Here is a 26,107-nt window from a genome sequence, read left to right as displayed (position 1 = left end):
CAGGTAGACTTACTCTTATTAAGTCTGTGCTATGCAGCTTACCGGTGTATTATCTTGGTTCTTTTTACATTCCACAATCTGTGGGGAATACTCTTGAGCGTATTATGCGGAGATTTTTGTGGAACGGTAATGTGGACAGTCAAGGCTATAGTAAAGTAGCATGGAATGATGTGTGTACTCCATTCATTGCAGGTGGTCTCAACATTACACCTCTATGTACCAAGAATATTAGCTTACTTTTGAAATGGTTGTGGAAATTGATGAACTGCGACAAGAATTCGCTCTGGTTTGTGGTTGTTTCGGCTAGCTCCACACTATCTTCTTGGTTTGATATTGAGTCGGCCAATGTCATTCGTTTTTCTCACATTTGGAAAGGAATTTACAAGTCTTGCGTGAAAGATAGGGCTGTTTGGAATTTGTTTTTAAATTCAGTCCAGTTAACTGTTGGTGATGGTCAATGTGCACGATTTTGGAAGGATCGCTGGTTGTCGGAGCCTCTTCATTTATTATTTCCGGACCTGTTCATTTTATGCAGAAAACGTGATGATTTTGTGGCCTCTTTCTATGATCAACAGCTTCAGAATTTCTGCCAATTTTCTTGGTACAGGCGGTTGCGAATCGGAGAACAAGAAAGGTTGGCTTCTTTGTTGAACTTGCTGCCACAATCCTTCAATTTACAGCAGATTCCAGACGCATTTTCTTGGCACAGAGACAAGCAATACACGGCAGCAGCTATGGTAACAGAAATTACCTCTATTCGGACGGCTTCTCGACCTCAGGTTTCATTCCTTGCTCAGTTTATATGGAAGGAAACTTTACCTCCACGGGTTCAATTTTTCGTTTGGCTTCTAGCCAGAGACCGTATTTCATCAAAGGCAGTATTGGTTCGACGTGGTATTCTTCAAGTTGAGCAGTCTTCCTGCACTCTTTGCGACAACAACGAAACAGGGATTCACATTGTGCTTCACTGCAGCTTTGCTTGGTCCTTCTGGTCTCTAATTATGCTTAAGTGCAACACATATTGGGTTGCTCCGTTTTCTCTTGAAAATTTCTTCTTGTTTTGGAATTCATTGGCAATTGGCAGGCATCGTATCTTGTGGCGGATTATTTGGTACTTTGGAGTTTGGCATCTTTGGAAGGCTAGAAATAAACGGGTATTTAAGGATGAAGTGGAAAATCTCCATAGTCTAGTTTTCACGACTATTTGCAAAGCGGTGGATTTCTATCGAGCTAGGAATCATAGTTTCCCTTATAGTGCGAATGATGTATTTCGTTCTATCGATTTTTTCTGTAATTCTTAGTTGATCTGTGACTTTTTTGCCTTCCACTTATTTTGTGGATGTGCTAATACACCTACCATTTATCTAAAAAAAATATATAAGAATTTCACATACTTACTTTAGCTTGAAACATCTTCAAAATGGCAGCCTTTAGATCCGCAGTTATAATTGCTTTGCTTCTCGCAATTTCAATAACAGTCTCTGAATCCAGAGTTCAAAGAAAGGACCTCAGTCTTGACCTTGGTGGCATAGGACTTGGTGTTGGAGCAGGTTTAGGCATTGGTTTAGGTGGCGGCGGCAGTGGTTCAGGAGCTGGTTCCGGTTCAGGTTCCTCCGGCTCGAGTTCGAGCTCAAGTTCAGCTTCATCTTCCTCTAGCTCAAGTTCAGGATCAGGTGCAGGTTCTGAAGCTGGCTCATCTGCAGGGTCACGAGCCGGGTCAGGATCTGGTGGAAGTCAAGGACTTGGGTCTGGTCAAGGACTTGGGTCTGGTCAAGGACAGGGTCGTGGTTCTGGAGGCGGAGGGGGTGGGGGCGCTGGCGGGGGAAGGGGATCAGGCGGTGGAAATGAACCAGGGCAAGGTGAAGGGTATGGTGAAGGGTATGGACATGGTGAAGGCTATGGCGGAGGTGATGGCAACTAGTGAAAGATTAGTGAATATTAATTAATCGGCCTAATGGTGAAAAAATTTAAACCTTTATGATTTGATGTACTTTAATCTACATTTTTAAATTTTTATAATAATAACCAAATTGTATTTTTTCGTTGCAATTATAGCTTAATAGTCTAATTGAATACAACAAGTTTGGCCACTGATTTGGCTATAATTACAACGGAAATACAAATTGACTATTATTAAAAAATTAATTTTTTTAATTAAATTACAATTAGTTGTACATAATTAATTCTTTTTACCATTAGACTCATTAATTACCACTCACTGTATTGACAAAGAATAAAAGTTTATAATTTTTTTTATTAATGTACTCTAATTTATTGTATCGAAATGAATAAGATCGGTGTTTTAAAAATCGAACGGGTGGCTGAACCGGTAAAGGTACCGGTTCACTCGGTTCAAACCAGTTTAATGAAATTTTTAAAATTAAAAGTAGCAACGAATTAAGTTATTAGCGACATATTTTTTCGTCACTAATTCTCTTCACCCGGTTTGAAACCCGCTCCGCTCATAATAACGGTCCATCCGATTCAATCCGGTCCAAACCGGTTCAATCAGATTTTTGGTTTTTTGTTTATTAAACTGGACTAATGACCAGATTTTGATTCGACCAGTCCGACCAACTGGTCCTATACAGGTTTTAAAACAGTGAGTTATGTGCTTGCGATGGTCCCTCTTTTTTTTTATAATTACCGAAGAAAGGGAACGTTTGTAGTTATTTTTTGCAAAGCACAATAACTATTAAAATAACAGGCATTTTATCAATGGGGGTTGGTTTAAGTGGGAAGCGGCTTGTTTTTAAGTAAGGTTTCGGATTTGAGTCTTGTAAATGCAGAAAATCCTCATTGACAGACTAAGCCACTATGCCAAGTGTCCAATACGGGTCGATCCGGATTAATCAGGGCGAAACCCTAAAAACCGGATGGGCTAAAAAAAATAAGAGGCACTTTGATACATGGTTAAACGAGTGTTGGCTTTTTCTAAACAACCTAGAAGCTTTTGCTACTACATGAGGTTACCTACTGCTGACTCAGAGAACTAAACCTACCATTATTCCACATCGTATCCAAGCAAACTCTATACCTAAAGTTCCATTTTCACAATTACGAATTTAAAGGAAATTTAAAATTAATTAGAGAAGTAAAACAAATAATTGGATTTGAATTGAAATTTAGCGTTTAAAGAAAACGATTTTAATAAAATACTGATGAAAGTTCTACCATTGGAATTATAGTCCATCTTTGCCTGTAGTGATCTAACAAATTATTACACTTATGTATGCTTTTGCAGTCTCAACAATATGCTTATTTGCTCATTTTTCTAAATAAATTTGATTGTTAAAATTAACCGTTTCAAAAACAAAAAAGCCAACTGTTTAGATCTAATTTTAATGTAATTATTTTATTTGGAGTGGCTCCCCTCAAGTCTTTAATTACTTCATTCCCTCCATTTGACCGTTAGATAATTAACACCACATTAAAATTTATCCAACGGTCCAAATCTTACGTAATAACTAGAGATTAAAATAATTACTATTACCCATTTTCATCTCTACTAAAAAAATTAGCACTCTAGGTAGCACGGAAACGGAAACGAGAAACGGAAACGATACGAAACGGACACGGGGAAACGAAAGTTTTTCAAAATGAAGGACACGAAACGTGGGGGAAACGTGTAAATAACAAAAATGTAGGGATATATTTATAAAAATATTATTTAAATATTTATGATAATTTATAAAATAATTCATTTTAATATACTAAATATTTAAAATTTTATAAATATATAAAAAAATATAATATAATTCAACACAAATAAGTATATTTGATGTATTGTGGGCAATGCGAATATAAAATTTATGTGTAACTAGTTAGATTTTTTTTATTTGTGGGTAATAATTTTAATTTTTTTTACAAATTTTAATTTTTATTATTTACAGAAACGGCCCGAAACGTTTCGTACGGGTGTCCAAGAGTTTCCGGTTTCCGAACGTTTCTGAAACGGGAAACGCAATTTTGTCGAAATTTCCGTGCTTCTTAGCTCCACTATATATGAATTCATGATAAAATTTCTCACCAACATTTTCCTTGCTATCTAATTATCTGGGCAACTAAGAAACAGATTGTCGACTAGGCAAAAAAATCGCTGAAATTTTGTAATTTTGCCTATGCTGCTTTCATCTTTACTACCCAAAATACAAGGCTCAACAGTTTCTCTAAACCAAGCAATGAAACCAAACTCTGCCACCAAGCAAAGAAATTAAAATCTGCTGCCTTGATATAAAGAAATTTCAAGGATTAGTTTTTTCAAGAAGGAAAAGAAATACTTTAAACATCTAAACATACAATTCAAATAATTATAAAATAAAATTTGACTTTTGAAGAAGAATGGAAAAAAAAAAAATTAGGCCAGAATATGAAACACAAGCCAATAATAAAAAATTCACTTCTTCAACTTGATTGGAATTTTGGCATTATAAATGAATCTCGACAATATATATTTCAGTGCTTAATTCCAGTAGAGATGGAAATATATTGTAGCAATTTTTTTATCTATAATTTTTAAATAATAATTACACTTTTAAATTTTAATATGATATGCTACTTATCTAATAGTGGTGAAATATAATTTTTGTAGTAGAGATAAAAATGAACAGTAATAATTATTTTAATCTCTAATTATTATGTTTAGACCGTTGGATAGAATTTTAATGTGGTGTCAGTTATCTAATAGTGGAATGGAGGAAAATGGAGGAAGTAGGGACTTGAGGGGAGCCGCTCCCATTTTATTTTGACTGTAGATTTTTAAAAATAAATTTGAATACTTACTAATTTTAAATAACAACCTTATAATTTTATATTCAAATTATTCTGTATCAATATAATAACTAGAAATCAAATGATTAATTTTCCGGAAGCTAATTTTTCAGGAAATATTTCATGAGTTGCTTGTTTCATTTTTTATATTTTAAAAAGTATAAGATTTTAACATAATTTATTAATATTAAAGACTTAAAATATCCTACTTGAGTAACATTTATTTACGCTTGCTAATATTAATTATTAAAATATTAATTGTTATTCAATTTAATATATAAAATTGAAATATGTCAAATAATTATGATTCAATCATTTGTCACAAGCTGGAGTTTAAATAAAAATTACATGCTCGAAACTAAAATTTAAATTGAGAGTTAGATATATTTGTTTTAATTTATAAAATTGATAAACCAATATATCAAAATAATTTTATATTTTTTATAAATAATACTCCAATAGAGTCATTCGTCTATTCGAGCATTTGTGGTGTAGTTCAATATTTCTCTTCTTTCCATTCTCAGTTCCGTAATCTAAGAATGATGTATTTAAATGTATAAATTATTTTATTAAATAACATTGACTTTTTTCACCTTTTTGAATTACTCTCCGCTTTTTATGGTTGATCTTATATAATAAAACAGAAGATCAAAATCGCCAAGCAATATAACAATGAATAATTATGTGAATTTCAGATTCATTTCCTCTGCAAATGAACATATGGACTGATTAATACCCCCTCACTGAGACCACATTAGAAGAAATATAAAAATTGTTATTTTGAATTTGTTGATTTTTTTTAGTACCATCCTTAACATTAAGACTTATTTAGAGTTTTGCCAAACATGAAAAGTTTGTTTGAATATTTTTTTGAGGGGAGAAAAGATTAATTTACAAAACTAGATACAACTAAAATTAAATATAGTGATTGAATAAAATTGATGATTTTAAAAGATAAGAATGTAATCGTAAAAAATGCAGAGGTCGTTTATTTCCGGAACGTTAGAATTTCAGTAAATTTTTTAAAATTATAGATATGAATTTTTATTTTGCCTTTGTCATTAAAAAATGTTGATCTATTTACAACAATTATTTTTCCAAAAATAGCGTCAACCACAAGATAGCCTTCAAACCATTATGGTTTTTCCACTATGGTTAGTGGAGATGAAATTGGGTACCATATTTGGACAAGTGTCAAAATTAGCCCTCAAAACCTCATACACATGCAGCTTCCTCTTACTATAGTTGGGCAACTCTGACATTCCATTTAATAATAATTAATAATCACTATATACACATGCTGATTTATATTTCCTAGCTATAAATAAGGAGCCAAGCTCTTGCATTTCTTGTATAAATCCATCTTCACTACAAAGTTTTCACAAATTTATATTCTGATTAAAACATCTTCAAAATGGCAGCCTCTAAATCTGCAGTTATTATTGCTTTGCTTCTCGCAATTTCAATAACAGTGTCCGAATCCAGAGTTCAAAGAAAAGACCTCAGTCTTGACCTTGGTGGCATAGGACTTGGTGTTGGGGCAGGTTTAGGCATTGGTTTAGGCGGCGGCGGCAGTGGTTCAGGAGCTGGAGCCGGTTCAGGTTCTTCTGGCTCGAGTTCGAGCTCAAGCTCAGCTTCATCCTCCTCTAGCTCGGGTTCAGGATCAGGTGCAGGTTCTGAAGCTGGCTCATCTGCAGGGTCACGGGCCGGATCAGGATCTGGTGGAAGTCAAGGACGTGGGTCTGGTCAAGGACGGGGTGGTGGTTCTGGAGGCGGTGGCGGTGGGGGAAGTGGAGGTGGCGGTGGGGGTGGCGGGGGAAGGGGATCAGGAGGAGGAAATGGATCAGGGCAAGGTGAAGGGTACGGTGAAGGATATGGACATGGTGAAGGCTATGGGAGAGGTGATGGCAACTGAGTGTATTAGCATGAAATTAGAAATAAAAGTGATATTAGTGAAAGAATAGTGATCAGAATTAATTAATCACCACTCGCTGTATTATAAAAATAATAATAGAAGTTTGTAATTTTGTCTAGTTAATGTACTTTAATTTTGTTGTATCAACATTAAGATTTATGCTTGTGATGATCTAATAAATTATTACAATTGCTTTTGTAGTCTCAATATACTTATAGTTTGATAATTTTTCTAAATAATTTTGATTGTACAATTAAAATCAAATGTTTTTTTTTCTTTTTTTTCACTGAATTTAGTTTTTTTCCCTGATGGATCAACAACTTGTTTTTGTAAATTTAAATCACACTATAAATGATAAAGACTACATAATCAATCATATATTATTATGTGCACGGAGAGCTTAATATTGATAAAGACTTGTTGGGTGTTAAGTCGATGGATATGGACAGAGTCTACCTTGGGTTACCTTTCATGAAAAGTGCTCTTTTTGGCATTGCGTAAAGGAAAAATCTGGAATAGAATTCAAGCTTAAAAGCATCAGCCCCTTCCAGTTGCAGGTAAAGAATTGCTTATTAATTCAGTCCTTCAAAGTCAAACCATCCCCAATTACTATTTCAGTGTTTTTTTTATTCCTGCTAGCATTTGTGGTGATATTGAAAAATATTAGAATGCTTTTTGGTGGGGTACTAAGAAGAATGTGGAGTCTAGAGGAATTAATTGGAGTGATTGGGATAAACTTTGCGTTCCTCATAAGTTTGGTGGGATAGGTTTTCGAAAACTTAGAAATTTTAACCTTGTTATGTTAAGTAAATAGGGTTTGAGATTTCTAAATTTCAAAAATTCTCTTGTTTATAATTTTTTTGAAGCAAAGTACTTTTATAACTCAGATTTTTTGAATGCGAATTTGGATTCAAATCCTAGTTACGTTTGAAGGAGTTTTATGGCAGTTCAAGATAGTGTTAGGAAAAGGACTAGGTGGAGAGTAGGTAGAAGGGATTGATTAGAATCGGAATCGATCAATGGCTTCCAGACGATAACTTCGGCATGGTTGAGTCAAATCTGCCAGATAATATTAGAATTGTTAAGGTTGAGTCCCTTATTATAACTAATAATGGCTTTAGAGATTGGAATGAGTCAAATCTTTAAAACCTGTTTTGTAATCATGACAGAGAGCTTATTAAGAAGATAACCTTGTTAGTCAATGCTTCCTTTAGTGACAAATTAATTTGGCAGCTTGAGATTAAAGGAGTGTTCACAGTCAAGAGTGCGTATAGACTGTCCTTTGGAGATAGAAGTGATGAAGGCGTAGGAGATTATTCGCTTTGGAACTACAAAATCCCAGAATGTAAAGTCTTTTTATGTAGAGGAACGCGAAATTGGTTACCTACTTTAGATGCTTTGAAAGCCAAAAAATGTGATGTTTCTAGCATGTGTCTCTTGTGTAAGAACGAAGCCGAATTTGTGCCCCATTTGTTTGCTAATTGTTCTTTTGTGTCTACTTGTATGTTGCTGATTGGGATTCCGAATCATAACCAGGTCTGGACTTGTCTGCTTGAAGTGTTTAGTTGGCTTATCAGATTTAAGAATGAGGATAAATTGTGTTTATGGATTATGTTGTTATGGAGTATGTGGATGGCTAGGAATAACATGTAGTGGAATAATGTAGAAGAATCCTCTAAGAAAGTGGTTAACAGAGCTAGTAGTATTCTTTATCAATGACAGTGTGTGCAAAGGGCCCCGTTGACAGATGTGTTGAATAAAAACTTCGAAGGTGGTTCAGCTATTTGGGAGCCTCCTCTACTAGCTTGGAAAAAGCTTAATGTCGATGCAACCTGTTTCAGTTCAGGGTCAGGTACTGGGTGTGGTCTGCTGCTATGTCGAACTCCATAGTGGATCACCTTTCTCCGGTGGTGGCAGAAGTTTGGGCGCTTAAGGAGGGGTTATCTTAGATCAAAGAGTGGGGGGAGCAGAAGATGGTTGTTGAAGTGGATTATTTGCAGATAGTCCAGATTCTGCATTTTGAGTTTAGTCCGACTTCGGTTCTTCTCTGTTTGTTATTTGATTGTTCTAGTTTATTGAAAACCTTGCATAATGTTAAGGTTATTTTTGTCTACCGTTCTGCGAATCGTGTTGCTCATTTTCTTGCTAGAGCCACGTATTCTAAGCCAGGACGAAGGCTTTGGTTGGATGAACCTCCGTAATTCTTGCATGATGTTCTGTTAGCTGATCTTTATTAATATAATCCTTATTTGATTGTCAAAAAAAAAGTCTAATAATGAAAAAGGCGATATGTCCTCATATATATTCTAGTGCTAAAAATATAATAACTAAATATAAATAATTCAAATTTGATTTAACCTCCTCTTATAATCAGAAAGGAGATATAACTTTATGCACTTTGCATGTTTATTGATTACTTACAATGTACTAATAAATAAATGAATTAGTTTATTTTATTAATGATATTTTTTTAATTTTAAAATGCAGGTGAGTTGGTGAAGCGCTCTTCTGACTTAATTGAAGTCACAGAATATTCATATATACAGCTGTTTAAAATTTAGGATGAGAGTTTTTTTTATGATGGATAAAAGTTTTATTAAAAGTCATAAGAAATGGAAAAATTACACTAGTCAAAGAATTTAGGCTACTTAAGATTATAATTTCAAAGGAGGAAATCGAAAACAAACTAAAAAAAAAAATACAATCCGAATTTTTATACAAATTTATATCCAAATAAACCAATTTTTTTTATATTTATAAAAGAAAACAACACTATACAAACATTTAAAAATCACGCTTTCAGAATTGGATTCCTGTTGCTGAGATCAAACCGGTAGAAAAACGGTGTGAATTGAAATTTTTTAGTCAACTGGAGGTATTTTTCGATCTTGTGAACGTCTTCAGATTTGTCATTTTGGTCTCTAAACTTTCTTTTTTCTCCTTCGGATCCTCACTTGCAAAAGCTAAAAGACCGAGTGATGAAGCAATGGCAGATTAAAGAATAATAGAAGTTTCTGGAGTGGGAAATGGAATACCAGGTGGCCACTTTGTAGAGTTGAAGGTGAAATGGAGTGGACATGAAATTGGAAACTAATGATTCATTGTGAGCATGCATCCCAAAAATGAGTCGGCAGCCTGAATAGCAAACACGTGTCCAGCTATATATATATATATGAGCAGGAATGTCACCCCATATTAGCCACAAGTCTCCACTTCCATTTCCACTTCAATCACAAACCTAAAGTCAAAACATAGTGCTCCACTTCTTAAACAACAAGTACTAGGTTAATATTTGTAGTAATATTAAAATAATAATTAAAATTTCATCCAACAGTAATACTATCTCTTTAATGAACACTTTTTACAGTCTAACTATAAAGATTTGTTATTCAATTAAGTGGATAGCTAAGGATTAATAAAATAACTAATGAACTCTTAAGTTCTGGTAGATGGTCGCTCTTTTTCTTATTGATGAATAAATTAAATATATTTACTCATATTTAAAATTTAATATAAAATAATTCCAACGCAAACGATTATCTAAAAATCTCTTCATTTTACATTGCTTTTCTTTTCTTTTTGACGGATTAGTCTTTTTTACTCTTTACTAGCTCAAACTTGAGACTAAAAAGAATATTTTACTCATTAATCCTATAGAAATAGATAATTTTCCTTTTGATGTTTTAAAATATATACACATTTACTATTTTAATTTTAATATTTAAGTTAAATGTTTTGCTCCATTCTACCACAAAAATAGATGAAATTAACCTCACATATATAAAACTTAAAATTAAAAAAATACTAATTAAATTAATTAAGTTTATATTATTATTTGATTTGAATAACTCACTTGTTATTAGTGCTAAGTCGTATTTTATTTATTAAAATTTTACGTATGTTAAAAAACAAATTAAAATACCAATATAATATAAATATTATTTATTATATTTATAAAAAACCAATAATTATTAACCGATGAGGTATAACTCAAATGGTATAAGTATTATGCAGTAAACTGCTAGGTCGTGGGTTCAATTTCTCCTACAAGCGCTACCTTCCCTGGTTATAATTTTTTTTAATATTTAAAACGAATTTAAAAAAAATAAATTTATTTTAAGTTCTTATATTGATAAAAAACGATAATTCATAATGAATAATAACTAGTTGAAATAAATGAAGATAATATTAATATTTAAAATTAATCATTTAAAATTAAATAATAATTTTACCTATATATTAAAACGCCTAAAACAAAGACTTTAATATTTGATGGATGATAAGGAGTAGGTAGAATCAACAAGTATAAATAGCTCATATCACTCCATAATATTTCTCCATCTAAAACATTTGATCTTCTGATATTTAGTTAAAACATCAACTAGCAGCATTTTACATTCAGATTCTCTTTTTTTTTCTTCCTAGAGAAAAGATGGCCGCATTTAAGTCTCTGGTATTCATTGCTTTGGTGGTTATGATTTCAGCTATACATCAATCTGAGAGCAGAATTGCAAGAAAGGATTTGGGAGTGGATCTAGGAGGCGGTCTAGGACTTGGGCTTGGAGTAGGCGCAGGACTAGGGTTAGGTGGGAGTGGAAGCGGCTCAGGAGCTGGAGCTGGATCCGGTTCAGGTTCAGGTTCAGCAGGTTCTGGTTCCAGCTCTGAATCAAGTTCCTCGTCAAGGTCTTCAAGTTCTGGAGGCTCCTCTGGTGCAGGTTCTGAAGCAGGTTCATCAGCTGGTTCCTATGCTGGCTCTCGGGCTGGCTCAGGCTCAGGTTCCGGTGCAGGCTCAGAAGCAGGTTCATCTGCTGGCTCTCGAGCTAGGTCAGGCTCAGGAGGAGGCAATTAAGCGATGACCATGCAGAAATAAAATTAAAATATAATGTTGTGTTTAAATAAATAAATATAAATACATATTTTGTTTCGGTGAGTGTTTAGTGTATGAGAAAAAGGGTTAATGAGTTGTATGTTCTGTATTATTATGTTCATGGTGCTCTACTACCATGTAAGATATATATTGTTGAATATAAGCAATAAATTGGAATTGATTCTTGAAGTTACTATACTTTAGATTTATTTCAAATTTATGATCGTACTTCAATTCGGTTTAATTTAGTTATAAATTATGATTTAGTGACATCGGAAGGTTTTTAAGCATTTTCGGCCATGCATATATGGCAATCGATTTTTTATTATTCATGCTAGATTATACTTTCTAATTATTTATGTATACATATTATTAACAAAAAATCAAATCAATAATTTTTTTAGTGACCAAATTTTGTTGTTGGAATAAAATTATATTCTAATCATTAAAATACAATTATCAAAACGAAAAAACTAAAAAAAGTAACATGACCCTGTAAACCAATCAATTATAAAATTATCTTATTTTCATGAATTAATAACCCAATTATTTGAATCTGTTTCATTCTTGGGAGGCTGCTTTCTTCATATCAGTATTTTAAATTCAACACACAGAAACTTTTTAGTCTTTTCCTTCGTCTGAGTTCATTGAGTGTATTGAACCTCGGAATGCGAATTTCCCAGCCAAGGAACAATATGTTTGGATTACTAATTCAGGAATGCCTTTAGTTGCATTGAACGAGGCTTAAATCGATTAGCAACAGCCTGAAAAAAATGCCTCGTATTTTTGGAAAGATTATATCGGTTCGCCCAATGTTTTTTTTTTCTAGAAAAAGCATGGATTCTATTTCAGTTTTGAACTCAGCAGATTATTCTCATATTGATTGCTCTATTCTTTGGTTGTTAATGGCCTGAATTTTACAATCTTTGTGCACGAGTATGATATTCCAACTATTATGACGAATTATTCTTTATTGGGTAATTGATCTTGAAGATCACTGAACTTTCGAATTTTTTCATTTCAGTCACTAAACTATTTTTTTTTCCATTTTGATCACTGAACTTTCATTTTTTTTTATTTTAGTATTTTCAGGCCAAAAATTCTTAGGTGGCAGCCGGAATTATTTTTTTTTAACCTGAAAACTTACCATATATGCAATATTTGATCCAAAAAGTCATTTTCAAAGTGAAATTATGTATGTGTGATAAATTTTCAAGGTAAAACTTGTAAAATCCGGTTGTCACATGTCAACTTCCGGCTGCCATCTAAGCATTTTTGGCCTGAAATACTAAAATGAAAAAAAATGAAAGTTCAGTGATCAAAATGAAAAAAAAATAGTTTAATGACTGAAATGAAAAAAATCAAAAGTTCAGTGATCTTCAGGATTAATTACCCAATTATTCTTCTATAGACACAGACTCGGTTTCATCGGATAATTCAGAATCTGACGGAGATTCGACGCTTTCTATTATGCCTTTTCCTTCGGATAATCTATCAATCAACTCCAAAGCAACATTTCCTAATTTCAACCTAACTATATAATATCACTAAACAAAGAACTATTCAGAAGATCAACCATGCAATCTGGTCACTCGCTCCAGTTCCTTTGCAGTGTTAGATAGTTTAATTTTGCATGGTAACATGGTTTTATCTAAACATGTTCTATCATCAGGTCCAAACTGTGAAATAAGCAAAACATGAAATGCGGGTCTGCACCTAGGAATTTTCTCCATCAATCATAAAGACGATATTATTAAGCTGCTTTCTCAAAACATACTCATGGATCACTATAAGAAACTTGACTTTTATATATACTTTATCAACGATTTAATTTTTATCGTTTTTTAATATTATCATTTTACAACGATAAATAATTTCATTACTAAAAGAAAAAAGAAAAAATTTAAAATTCCATATTGAAAATAAGTGAAATGGGAATGATTCTTTTTTATTATATAAAAATAAAATCATCTTCCACTACAAAAATAACTTTTTTTTCTTTTGTTGTAATTTTTTTTAATGAATATAAATTTTTAAAAAAGCCACAAGAAGTGGCAACACGAAACTTTTAGCTATCGCACAAGAAGTGGCGCACTCAAGGTGGCACACTAGAGGCTTAGGCTAAAAAGTAAAGATATTAAATTTTTAAATAATTTTATTTTAAATAATGAAAATAAATAAAAAATAACTGTTTCATAAAATTATATAAAATATTAAAATAATAACTAATATTATAATATTTTGACAACGAATTTTTATGATTATTAATATTTTTTAATATCCAATCACATAGACTTTGTAATATATATAGTAACGACCAATATTAAAAAAATTATTGTGAAAGGCATTACATTACGCCTACATGCACAACCGCGTTTATTATTGTTAAAAAAATTTAACAACCATATTTTTGAATTTTTATAATGATATTATTAGAAATCAATTTTCTAGTAGTGAACAGTGATCCACTATTGCTGAGTGACTTATATAATTGTGTACATTGAGGTCTTTTGATCCGATTCTTTAAAATAGTAGATCGCATGTTTTTCATTGAAGTCATTGTTAGGTTCATAATTAACTTTATGAAATGTTTTAAGAAATGTGAATTATGTTCTAATGTATGCCCGATATCTTAATTAGATATTGTCGATTCTCCACTACTTTTATACAGAAATATGTAGATGCAGTCCAAGTGGTATTTCCACAACCATTTATTTTTGTACTAAAATCTCGTGGTGGAAATTGATGATGGACCATACTCAGAATGCAGAAAAGATGGAATGGCTTACAATCCAAGACTGTATCATTATGCAAACACATGTGTTTTTTATTGAAAAAATGCATTTTTAAATTAACGTATTATTATATTTTTAAAAATTGAATCTTACTGGAGTTTATATAAGTTGAATTTTTATATTTTTAATTTGCATATTTTAGATTCCACCGTCATAAAAATGATGAATCCAATTTAAAAATATCAATAAATTGCATGCATAGACGATTTCGGGATAGAAAAATCTGATATTCTAATGTCTATAAAATTGAAAATATAGATACTCAATTATGATCTATATATATAGTATAAAAGCGAACCTTTTGGCTAAATATATTATTTAATCCCTAAACTTTATCACTTTATTCCATACGATTTCTAAACTAATTTTTTTGTTCTATTGAGCCTATTAACTATTTTCATTGTTCTATTGAACCCCAAAATTTTATCATTTTTTTCTTTATGACCTTTCAACTAATTTCTTGTTCTATTAGACCGTTTAACTATTTTTTTGGTTATATTAACTATTCTTTTTGCCTATTGCACATTTAAATTTTTAATTTTTACCCATTTAACCTCGGCTTAATACATCATTTGACCCCTAATCTATACCATTTTATTCTCTGCGACCTCTAAACTAATTTCGTGTTCTTTTGGACCTCTTAACTCTTTTTTTTGTTCTATTTAACCCCTCATTCGGAATGTGCACACCACACGCGATGACGTGGATAAAATTGCTGACATGGCTTTACTGACATGGGGTTAAATAGAATAAAAAAAATAGTTAAGAGGTCCAATGGAATACTAAAATAGTTTAGAGGTCATAGAGAATAAAAGGATAAGGTACAGGGGTCAAAAAATATATTAAGTCTAAATATTTTTTTTAATTTAAAATAAAAAGTGTTGTACTTTACAAATTATTTGAAAAAATCATTTGAGGCTTTAAAAATCATGAAATTTAGAGAGTTTTCCAATTTTAACATAAATTTTAAAAATTCAGAATTGATTTGAAAAGTTTGAAATTGCAAAAAATTAAAAGCTGATGTATTAAAACTTTTTAAAATTTAAAATTCGTGAAACACACTAAAAATTATTATTTTTTAAAAAATTTAGTTTTTTTAATATTACCACAGTATAGTAAATTTATATATTTTATAATATCGTTAAAAACAGACAAACTTCATTTATCATTATTGAAATGTAAACAAATATTTACATGTACAAGAAGTTATATTATGTAATTATTTGACTAAATTTTAATATTTTTTTTATTTTTTAGAAGATTAAATGGATAAATATTAAATAATTGTATTTTCGAGAAGGTTAAATGGGTAAAAATAAAAAGTTTGAAGGTGCAATAGGAAAATAAAATAAGTTCAGGGGTCAAATAGAATAAAATAGTGTAGTTCGGGGGTTCAATAGAATAATTTATGCATTTTAATTATTCTTCACGCGTTTCAAAGCGTTTGAAAACACGCGCTTTTACCACGTGGAGAAAAAGAGGTCAGATCGGTAAAAATGTTGCAGTTGACAGGTTAAATAGAACAAAAAATAAAGTTAAGAGGTCCAATAGAATATGAAATTAGTTTAAGAGTCTTAGAGAATAAAAGTGTATAGTTTAGGGGTCAAATAATGTATTAAGCCATTTAACCTCCTAAAAAATACAACTTTTCCAACCATATTATATTTAGAATAAATGCTTAAAAGCATATAAATTTATTATATTTAACCCCTTAACTATTCTTTTTGCCTATTGCACATTTAAATTTTTAATTTTTACTCATTTAACCTTCTAAAAATACAACTTTTTCAACCATATTATATTTAGAATAAATGCTTAAAAGCATATAAATAATTTATATACAATCATAGTATAAATGGCTTAATACATTATTTAACCCCTAAACTTTACCACTTTATTCCATACGACTTCTAAACTAATTTTTTGTTATATTGAGCCTTTTAACTATTTTCATTATTCTATTTAACCCCTAAATTTTATCATTTTGTTCTTTATGACCTTTGAACTAATTTCGTGTTCCATTATACCTTTTAACTATTTTTTTTTTGTTATATTTAACCTCTTAACTATTCTTTTTGCCTATTGCACATTTAAATTTTTAGTTTTTACCCATTTAACCTCTTAAAAAATACAACTTTTTCAACCATATTATATTCAGAATAAATGCTTGAAAGCATATAAATTAATTTATATGCAATGACATGTGATTTTTTAAAAAATATATCATTTTAATAATATTTTCGTAAATTGTTGACGACAGTATAAATTAAAAAGAAAATGGTAGAAATAAATAAAAAAATTAAAGTTGATCAAATAATTAAATGATATTACTTCTTGAACATGTAAATGTTTTTTACATTTCAACAATGATAAAAGGAGTTTGTATCTTTTGCTTAACGATATTTATAAAATACATAAATTTATTATACTTTGATAATATTAAATAAATATTTAATTGTTTAAAAAAACTATAAATTTTAGTGTGATTCGTAAATATAACTTGAATTTCTAATTTTAGAAATTTTAAAATACCAACTTTTAATTTTTTGCAATTTCAAACTTTTCAAATCAATTACGAATCTTCTAAGTTTGTGTTTAAATTGTAAAACACGCTAAAATATATAATTTTAAAGCAATTAATTCTTAAATAGATTTTTAAAAAATTTATAAAATATATCGCTCTTTAGTTTAAATGTAGGAAATATATTTAATTTTTTTTAAATTAATACATTGTGTGAGAGGTTAAATGACTAAAAAAGTAGTTTAGATATTAATTGCGGAAAACATTTAGTTGAGGGGTTAAATAGAACAAATAGTATAGTTTGAGGGGTCAAATAGAAAAAAAAAAGTTAAGAGGTCCAATGGAACAAAAAAATAGTTTAGAGGTCGCATTAAACAAAATGGTAAAGTTTAGGGGTTAAATAGAAAAAAAAAATAGTTAAAATGTCCAATGAAACAAAAAATTAGTTTATAAGTAACATGAAATAAAGTTGTAAAATTTAGGGGTTAAATAATGTATTAAGCCAACCCAAAATCATTGTTCATTGAACAGTGTTTTTGGGCTCAATTTTATTTAAAAAGAAGCTTAAAGGGTTAAAAAGCACATAAAAATATTTTGAGATACAAATCGGTGAATATAGTGAATTTAACTAAAAGACGACATGCTTTCTCAAGATATCAAATTAAATAATGTTATTTTGTTGATTGGAATTTCTAAACATTCATCACGTTTTTGGTTCGTTGGCTTTAAATTTATCGTGTGTAAAAATGCTTAAACATAAAATTGATCGTGTATAAAATCATCAAGTTGCAACCTTAATTTAATTGAACGAACTATTTTTTTATCTTCATGTTATGTTTAATTTTTATGTAACTTATTAATTTAGTTCAGTTGGCGAAAAGGAAATACATTACAGGGTATTGATATTCAGCTGACAACAATGCAAAGAATAATTTGAACTAGATTCAAGATTTTGAATAGAAAAAACAAAAATAATAATTAATAATTTAATTTAAAGTGTCAAGACCATCTCTATAATAAAATAAATCCTCTTAAACAATGCATCAAATAAATTTTCTATGCAAATTTTTAATAAATTGTTAATTTTTAAAATGTATCAAATTTATGAACTTTAAAATTTGAATCATTGAATTTAGCTAAAAACAAGTTGACATCTTTTGCTAATTTTTTTAATTATCAATTTGTTTATGTTAACCTAAATCTGTAAGACATCTAAAATTTACAGTTTAAAAATTTATAACAGTACAAAACTAATAATAATTGAATTGCACAATGCATTGATATTTAGTTAATTATTTGAAATGTTTTACTACAACATCATAAGGCTTTTAAATAATTTTTTTATATTATTAATTTATTTTACTACAAAACTTGTGGACACTTAATATATTTTACAAAATTTAATTTTTATACAGTTAATATCAATTTTAATATTAAAATAAACCTAAAACAAGCGTACATTCAATTTTAAATATCGAAACGACCATGATTTTTTTAAACAATTATTAGCATGTATATAATTTATATTTTTGAATTTAAATTTATATTTTAAATTAAACTGATCCAATCCCGAAGCGAAGCAAGGTACCTCACTAGTAACAAATATAGAAAAACCCAATTTAATAAAAAATTATAATACACAAATCAAAATATACATTTTGCTCTTTTTTATTCCCTGCAAAAGATATATAGGATAATTTGATAGCGAAGTTGACACAAAGAGCATTATTAGCATGATCAATGCCTATAATTTAAAGTAATAACGGCCAGTGCATGTGTCGTTTATCTTGTAAATTTGAGTTTATATGGCAGACAAGTGGGTTGGCTGATATATATTAAAAATGGCTGTAATTTGTTCCTTCAATTTATAAATAATTAGCGTATGGACAAATCAGTTTTAAAGTTGATGGTTCTAAAAAAAAGCGACAGGTTCTCTTTCCCTAAACCTTATCAAAACCCTAACCCTAACTGTGACAACAACCATGTTCATGCAAGTTTTTCTGGTGTCTGATTTACAGCTAGGAGGTCAAATTCATCTTTGATCATGGCGTTTCAGGATGTTATTTTTCAATTGAACATGGATTTTATAGGGTTTCTGAGAATTAAGGCTTGTATATCAAAATACCTTGAAACTGTTCCAAAAAATTCACTGCCTCATGCCATACATCTTTCTTTAAAGAAATCGACCGCAGCTGGACATATCTATAAGGATTTTTATAAGGGACTCACTCTCTTATACATTCAAGTTGTTAACAATCAACCACTGATCTTTAATTTTAAGTTACCAGATGATGTACCAATGCTGATTGATTGTTTTAGTCCAAGTTATCACCCATCTTATTGATACGCTTAAATTGTATATAATTCGTACTTTTCTAAATATAATGTGTGTATTATATATTATTTTGAGAAATTATGCTTGGAAAGGTGTTGTTTTGTAAATAATTTAAAGCCATGGACCAAGAATCAAAGGATATTGCAAAAAGAAAAAACAAATAAAATATATTGAATTGATCCTTGTTCATGAATTATATTTTTTCCTTTTTCAAAACCTCAAATGTGAAAATGTTCTCATATAAATTAAAGCAGACATCCTCAGCTTTTCGAAACATCAAGAATTACGTCATTCAGAGTTGTATAGCTCAACCAATGAAATTTTAAAGATTGATAAACTGCGCATTATATTTGCTTACTTGGATATTTGACCCTCTCTATTAATTGAATATTTCGGAATATTTAAAGATCTCTGATAAATTTATGTTCTTCATATCGTTTTTGCAAGAAGTGTTTGGTGTGGTGTGTGGTAGTTTGAGATATATGGAAAAGTAGAAATAGCAGAGTTTTTTGGAATGAGTATACAGCTAAGGAGGCGGTAATCTTTAGTTGTTTTATGAAATCTGCTTTTCTTTTAAATGTTGTAATAAGAGTTTCAATTATTCGGGTTTGCATTTCCTTAGAGGTTCATTCCGTATTTTGTATTCGAACGGTTGATTTTTTACTCGTTTTCTATAGACTACGCCTCTAATGTGCCATCTTAAATGCTAATGCGAAAGTTATGAGTTTTGGGTTGCCACTGACTTTTCTATAAATTTCTATTCATAAAAAAAATTGTCACTAATGAAATTGATGTTTATAATGCACGCTCTTGACTTCCATAAGTCAGGGACTCATAAATGATAAAGGTGGAAGTTTATAAATCCAAATAATAAAGTTAAAGATAATTTATCCAAAAAACAAAATTAAAGCTAGAGGACTCAATTATAAAAATAGTTAAAGATCAGGAACTCTGTTTAAATTTTGTCCTTCTCCAAATTGGAAATTAAAAATGAATAACCCCATTTTTGAAGTACTATTCATCTAGTTATATCGCATTATCTAATAAGCACATGTGCGTCAAAATATAATTTAGAGTAAAAGTATATATATGTTTCGTTAAATAGGTGTAGCAAATGAAATAATTCCATATTCCATGCTAAAAAAAGTTAAACATGCAAAAGCTTGTTCATTATTTTCCAATCTAAAGCATCTTCATCATATATTTATAAGCATTAAGTACCAAATGAAATAATTCTATTTTCCCAAACTTTTTTGTTTCATTCTGAATCCCATTCTAGAATATTGTTGGTGAAATAAAATAGTGTAGGTACGCACACTAATCATAGTCCACTATGTATTAGTGGGTCGGTAATCTGCACCTTCCCTCAATAATGTACTGTCCAACGTTATACATTGCAAAACCATCCTCATCATCATCATCGTCTCAGCCTGCACATTCCTTAACCTTTTCACATTTTCCCATTATCAAACTAAATCTATGTCCCACCACTATACTTGCAACAGTTTACCCCACTTACTTTCTAGTTTATACACACCACAAAAAACATTTCAATTAATTGCGGCTTATTAAACTGCCACATCATATTTTAATATATATTATAATATTAATTTGCATAATTAACTAGTTGGTAACGTTAAATTCTCAACATAACAGCATGCTAAAGGATTGCTACAACATGAGTTAATTATTTTTGCCCATGTCTAGTTATAACATTTTTATAAAATAGTCATCAAATCTTAAAATATTAAAAAAACGGTTATCGAAGTATATGTTTTTGACAAAATAATGGTTGAATTGATAAAAATTAACAAAATTGTTACCAAACGTGTATTTCTTTGCAAAATAGTTATCAAACTATTACTTTTTTTACAAAATGATTACAGAACTTCACTATAATTTTTTCCTCGTCCATAATAGCAAGCAAGTAATCGTTTTGTAAAAAATTATAGTTCGATAATCGCTTCGCAACTTTTTATAATTTGATAACCGTTTTATAAAAAATCTATAGCGGAATAACTATTTTATAACTTTTTTATAATTCAGTGACCGTTGTTTAAAAAAGTTATAAATTTGGTAACCGGAAAAATATTTAACCCCTACAACAGATTTTTGTAGTTTCTTATAACTTAGATAGTAAGAAAATTTTATTATATATATGTATCATTACTCTTATAAAAAAATATTTTACCATTTTTTATTTTAGTACTTTTCGTTTCACTATTTCCTTTTCCATACAAAATAGATATCCACATCTTTTTATAGTGTAATACTACATATACCGAACTTCACTACCTAGCTATTGCTATAAATATAGCCATATCTTTGAGACTTTCACTTACCCATCTAACAAAAACTTCAAAATCAATTTCCAAACTTGTTAATTTTTGGAGCTTTTATTTGTCTTGTTTACTTCAAAAAATGGCTAGTTTTAAGTGTTTGGCAATTCTTGTTTTGCTTGTTTCAGCACTGGCAGTGAGTGAAAGTAGGGTTGCAAGAAAGGACCTAGGGCTTGACCTTGGTGGACTTGGGGTTGGTTTAGGAGTTGGACTAGGGCTTGGAATTGGTGGCAGTGGCTCTGGCTCAGGTGCAGGAGCTGGGTCTGGTTCTGGATCAAGCTCTAGCTCTAGCTCAAGCTCGTCCTCCACATCGCGGTCTAATGGGGGTGGTTCTGCAGGCTCGGAAGCTGGCTCATCTGCTGGATCCTATGCTGGTTCCAGGGCTGGTTCAGGCTCAAATGGAAATGGAAAATGAGATTTAAACTAGCTCCTGGTTGATCAACAGAAATTAAAACAATACTTCACCATCTTTACAAGTAGATGGTGATTATCGTGTCTTAAAATTTCTTATATTTTATGTCGTTTATGTGTCGTGTTATGTCATGTCAGTGGTACTCTTCTAGCATGTTTGTTTTCTGTTTTGTGTTTTGATTATTAATGAATATGTGATTATGTAAAACCCATGGTTTTAATATGGTCGATCGTTTAATAAGTTTTTAAATTATCTTTTAATTCTATTATGCTATTCAAGTTAACTAATTATATCTGGACCTAACCAAAATTCAGCATAATTTTTCACAGTTAGTTCTTTAATCTGAAGGTTTTGTGGGAAAAAACATTTTATTTTTTACCACACAATTTGGGAAGTAAATTTAAATCATTATACTGTAAAGACAACTTTAAAAGCTAGACTATTTAAGAACTTCATAATTATTTCATCTCATCATGTTAAGATAGTATATATTAATGTCGGAATCTCATCCAACCGACTTTATGTTAAGATTTATTGAAAAATTTGTATAGATTTCGGTGTTGATAAACACTATTTAGATAATTAAGAAAATTACAAACACGACGTAAAGGCAAGCTGTGTATTTTTTGTTCACATCTCAAGTCTAATGAGCATTTGTGTGTGAGAGAATGCTAAAATAATATTATTATTGAACTTCTCCCAACAATCTGAACTATTTGAATGAATTGATTATTTGATATCACTCCCTAAAATTTGTATCCGTCCTGCTATATCTTATAATGACTAAGCTAATCTGTAATTAAGCCACGATTTCATCACACATCACAAAATAATTTAATATATATATGTGGGTTTTTCACTGTTACTCTAGTAGAGAAAAAAGATATATATATATACACACCAAATAAAAAAGAGCAAATTATTTTAAAGCCCCTCATATTTGTCATAATTCACAGTTTGGTATCCCTTATTTGAAAATCAAACGATTTGGTACCTCAATTTTGATTTTATAAACTATAAGGCCCTTCTGTTAAATATAGGTACCAAATCGTTAACGGAATGAAAAGTGAGGTACCAAATCATTTATATAATTAAAACTGAGGTACCAAATCGTTTAAAAGTAAATATCAAATTATTAACATAACTAATAGAAGGGTCTTATAGTTTAAAAAATTAAAACTGAGGTACCAAATCGTTTGATTTTCAAATAAGGGGTACCAAACTGTGAATTATGACAAACGTGAGGGGTCTTAGAGTAATTTGCTCATCAAAAATATTACAAAATCAAAACAAATGTGCTATTATGGGGGAAAGCATTAATTTTCAAAAATAAAGTAAAATAAAAGTACTAAAGGAAAAAACTGTGATTTTCATTTTTGTTTCCTCCCAAACGATTCCAATTAGAAATAAAGGATAAATTCACCCTCTCAATTTTGTATAGAATATCAAAAACATCATTTATAAAAAAAAAAAAAAAACTCAAAGACCTTATTGTTTTGTATTATTTCAACTCCTCTGCAAAAGGGTGTATTTCAAACACAAAAAAAAGAGAGTGGAACACCTAATAAAAATCTTAATAAAAATCTCTAATTAAAATTTTAATTGAACTCTAATTAATTTTTTTTATTAAAACCTAATTAAAACTTATATTCTTCAACTCACCGCCACAGTAGCAGTGCTCCACCAACCTTTTACATTTTATTATATGATATTTAGCCTTCGACAGGAAAAAAAGAGGTAACTTTTCTATCACAAATTATTACCTTGTGTTGCAAGGTGAAGCAAATAATGCTTGGTCGACTTTATGAAAGAAAATCTGGGCTCTTAAACTCCCATTGAAAGTATAACACTTTCTTTGAACAACTTGAGAGAAAAAAACTTATCTTTATTAATGACAAAATAACTGTTTTCTTATTACAGAAGAAAAGAGTCATCTGAGTTCTTATATATGAACTCGATGATCTCACTAATCTAATTCTACAATCAATCACAAGGAACAAACTCCCTTGTAACTGACTTTAACAAAAACAAATAACTGCCTCCTATCTAATCACACAATTCACATGACTTTGACAGCTAGAGTTGCTGAGCTGGATAAGTGAACACTGGAGTTGAGCTGGAGTAGCTGAGCTGAGCTGGATTTTGAATAACATGTCATATTACGCCCCCTCAAGCTGAAGCATAAAGATCAAGAATGCTCAGCTTGGAAATTGTTGTGGAAAAAGTAGTAGGAGCTAGAGACTTAGTAAAACAATCTGCTACTTGATTTTCTGTAGAGATTGGCAGCAAATGAATGAGATTGGATTGCAGCTTTTCCCTGACCACATGGCAATCAATCTCTATGTGCTTTGTCCTCTCATGATAGACAAGATTCTTAGCTAATTGAATTGCAAAATTATTGTCACAGTAAAGCTGGAATGGTAGAGAAACACACTGCTGTATATCATGAAGCAAATATGCAAACCATTGTAATTCACAAGTAAGAGAAGTTAAGGCTCTGTATTCTGCCTCTGAGCTTGACCTGGATATTGTGGTCTGCTTCTTTGACTTCCAGGAAACCAAAGAATCACCAATGAAGATACAATATCCAGAGAAACTGATTTTCTAGAATCAGGACAAGTTGCCCAGTCTGAATCAGAAAAAGCTGTGACTTTGAATTCTGGCTTTGAACTGAGAATAGACCTTGACCAGGAGGTTGTTTCAACTATCTCAGAACTCTATGAGCTTCTTGAAGATGATTGACAGTAGGGCAATCTACGAATTGTGACAGTTACTGGATAGAGAATGACAGGTCAGGTCTAGTGTTACATAAATACAGAAGTTTACCTATCAACTTTATGTAGTCTGAATTATCTTCTAGTAAAGCAGAATCATTTTTGTGTAATCTTTGAGCTGCAACAAGGGGAGTAGAGACAGATTTGGAATCAAGGAAACCAGTATCCTTCAAGAGATCGAAAGTGTATTTTCTTTGAGACAAATTAATGCCTGCAACTAATCTGGCTACCTCAAGACCTAAGAAATAAATTCACCCTCTCAATTTTGTATAGAATATCAAAAACATCATTAAAAAAAACTCAAAGACCTTATTGTTCTGTATTATTTCAACCCCTCTGGAAAAAGGTGTATTTCAAACACACAAAAAAGAGCGTGGAACACCTAATATAAATCTCTAATGAAAACCTTAATTGAACTCTAATTAATATTTTTATTAAAACCTAATTAAAACTTATATTCTTCAACTCACCGCCACAGTAGAAGTGCTCCACCAACCTTTTACATTTAATTATATGATATTTAGCCTTCGACAGGAAAAAAACAAGAGGTAACTTTTCTATCACAAATTATTACCGTGTGTTGCAAGGTGAAGAAATGATGCTTGGTCGACTTTATGGAAGAAAATCTGGGCTCTTAAGCTCCCATTGAAAGTATAACACTTTCTTTGAACAATTTGAGAGAAAAAATTTATCTTTATTAATGACAAAATAAATGTTTTCTTGTTACAGAAGAAAAGAGTCATCTGAGTTCTTATATATGAACTCGATGATCTCACTAATCTAATTCTACAATCAATCACAGAGAACAAACTCCGTTGTAACTGACTTTAACAGAAAACGAGTAATTGCCTCCTTCCTAAGCACACAATCCACATGACTTTGACAGCTGGAGTTGCTGAGCTGGATAAGTGACAACTGGAGTTGAGCTGGAGTTGCTGAGCTGAGCTGGATTTTGAATAACAGGTCATATTATTCTTTGGCGAGCATGTAGTGACTCCTTACCGTCTTTGCACAATTTGCTGAAAAGAAGAGTGGTACATATACATGACTACTCTTTTGCAAAGTCTGCAATAACGATAATGAATCTACCATCCACGTGCTATATGACTGCTCTATTGCAAGGGATCAATGGTATTTGCTGAAGTTTGAATCTTTCTTGGCAACTTCTGGGAACATGAAGGAGTGGCTACTTAATGGACTCATGATGCTATCAGGGTGTCTTTTCTCCAAGATTGCCCGAGTCAATAGCCATTAAAGAATCCCTTTCTTGGTTAAAGGATGATTCTAATATTATTATTGAACCGGACGCGTTTGAAGTTATATCAGATCTTCGTCTTCCTATTAAAATTGGGGTGGATGTTATTTTAGATGATTGTCTT

General features: G+C 30.8%; 4 protein-coding genes across 4 annotated transcripts; all 4 read left to right on the top strand.

The window, feature by feature from the left end:
• Nucleotides 1–1,384: 1,384 nt before the first annotated feature.
• On the top strand, nt 1,385–1,958 carry LOC130015163 (glycine-rich protein 5-like). The gene has a single exon (XM_056104817.1). It carries the CDS (start codon nt 1,421–1,423, stop codon nt 1,919–1,921), a length of 501 nt encoding a protein of 166 aa, XP_055960792.1. The 5' UTR covers nt 1,385–1,420; the 3' UTR covers nt 1,922–1,958.
• A 4,143-nt stretch (nt 1,959–6,101) lies between these two features.
• On the top strand, nt 6,102–6,892 carry LOC126666914 (glycine-rich cell wall structural protein 2). The gene has a single exon (XM_050359831.2). The coding sequence runs from the start codon at nt 6,185–6,187 to the stop codon at nt 6,683–6,685; it is 501 nt and encodes a 166-aa protein (XP_050215788.1). The 5' UTR covers nt 6,102–6,184; the 3' UTR covers nt 6,686–6,892.
• Nucleotides 6,893–11,012: 4,120 nt separating this feature from the next.
• LOC126669361 (cell wall protein IFF6-like) lies at nt 11,013–11,733 on the top strand. The gene has a single exon (XM_050362812.2). The coding sequence runs from the start codon at nt 11,118–11,120 to the stop codon at nt 11,532–11,534; it is 417 nt and encodes a 138-aa protein (XP_050218769.1). The 5' UTR covers nt 11,013–11,117; the 3' UTR covers nt 11,535–11,733.
• Nucleotides 11,734–21,520: 9,787 nt separating this feature from the next.
• Nucleotides 21,521–22,206, top strand: LOC126669259 (glycine-rich cell wall structural protein 2-like). Its single transcript, XM_050362677.1, has one exon. The coding sequence runs from the start codon at nt 21,625–21,627 to the stop codon at nt 21,955–21,957; it is 333 nt and encodes a 110-aa protein (XP_050218634.1). The 5' UTR covers nt 21,521–21,624; the 3' UTR covers nt 21,958–22,206.
• The last annotated feature ends 3,901 nt before the right edge of the window (nt 22,207–26,107 follow it).

This window comes from Mercurialis annua, linkage group LG2 (genome assembly GCF_937616625.2).
Source record: "Mercurialis annua linkage group LG2, ddMerAnnu1.2, whole genome shotgun sequence".
In the NCBI taxonomy this organism is placed as follows: Eukaryota; Viridiplantae; Streptophyta; class Magnoliopsida; order Malpighiales; family Euphorbiaceae; genus Mercurialis; species Mercurialis annua.
The sequence above is the reverse complement of the archived record's forward strand: the minus strand, read 5'-3'. Positions and strand labels throughout refer to the sequence as shown.

What these genes read in the sequence shown, in the direction of transcription:
- LOC126669259 (XM_050362677.1), top strand. Translation starts at nt 21,625, where the DNA reads ATGGCTAGTTTTAAGTGTTTGGCAATTCTTGTTTTGCTTGTTTCAGCA.
- LOC126666914 (XM_050359831.2), top strand. Translation starts at nt 6,185, where the DNA reads ATGGCAGCCTCTAAATCTGCAGTTATTATTGCTTTGCTTCTCGCAATT.
- LOC126669361 (XM_050362812.2), top strand. Translation starts at nt 11,118, where the DNA reads ATGGCCGCATTTAAGTCTCTGGTATTCATTGCTTTGGTGGTTATGATT.
- LOC130015163 (XM_056104817.1), top strand. Translation starts at nt 1,421, where the DNA reads ATGGCAGCCTTTAGATCCGCAGTTATAATTGCTTTGCTTCTCGCAATT.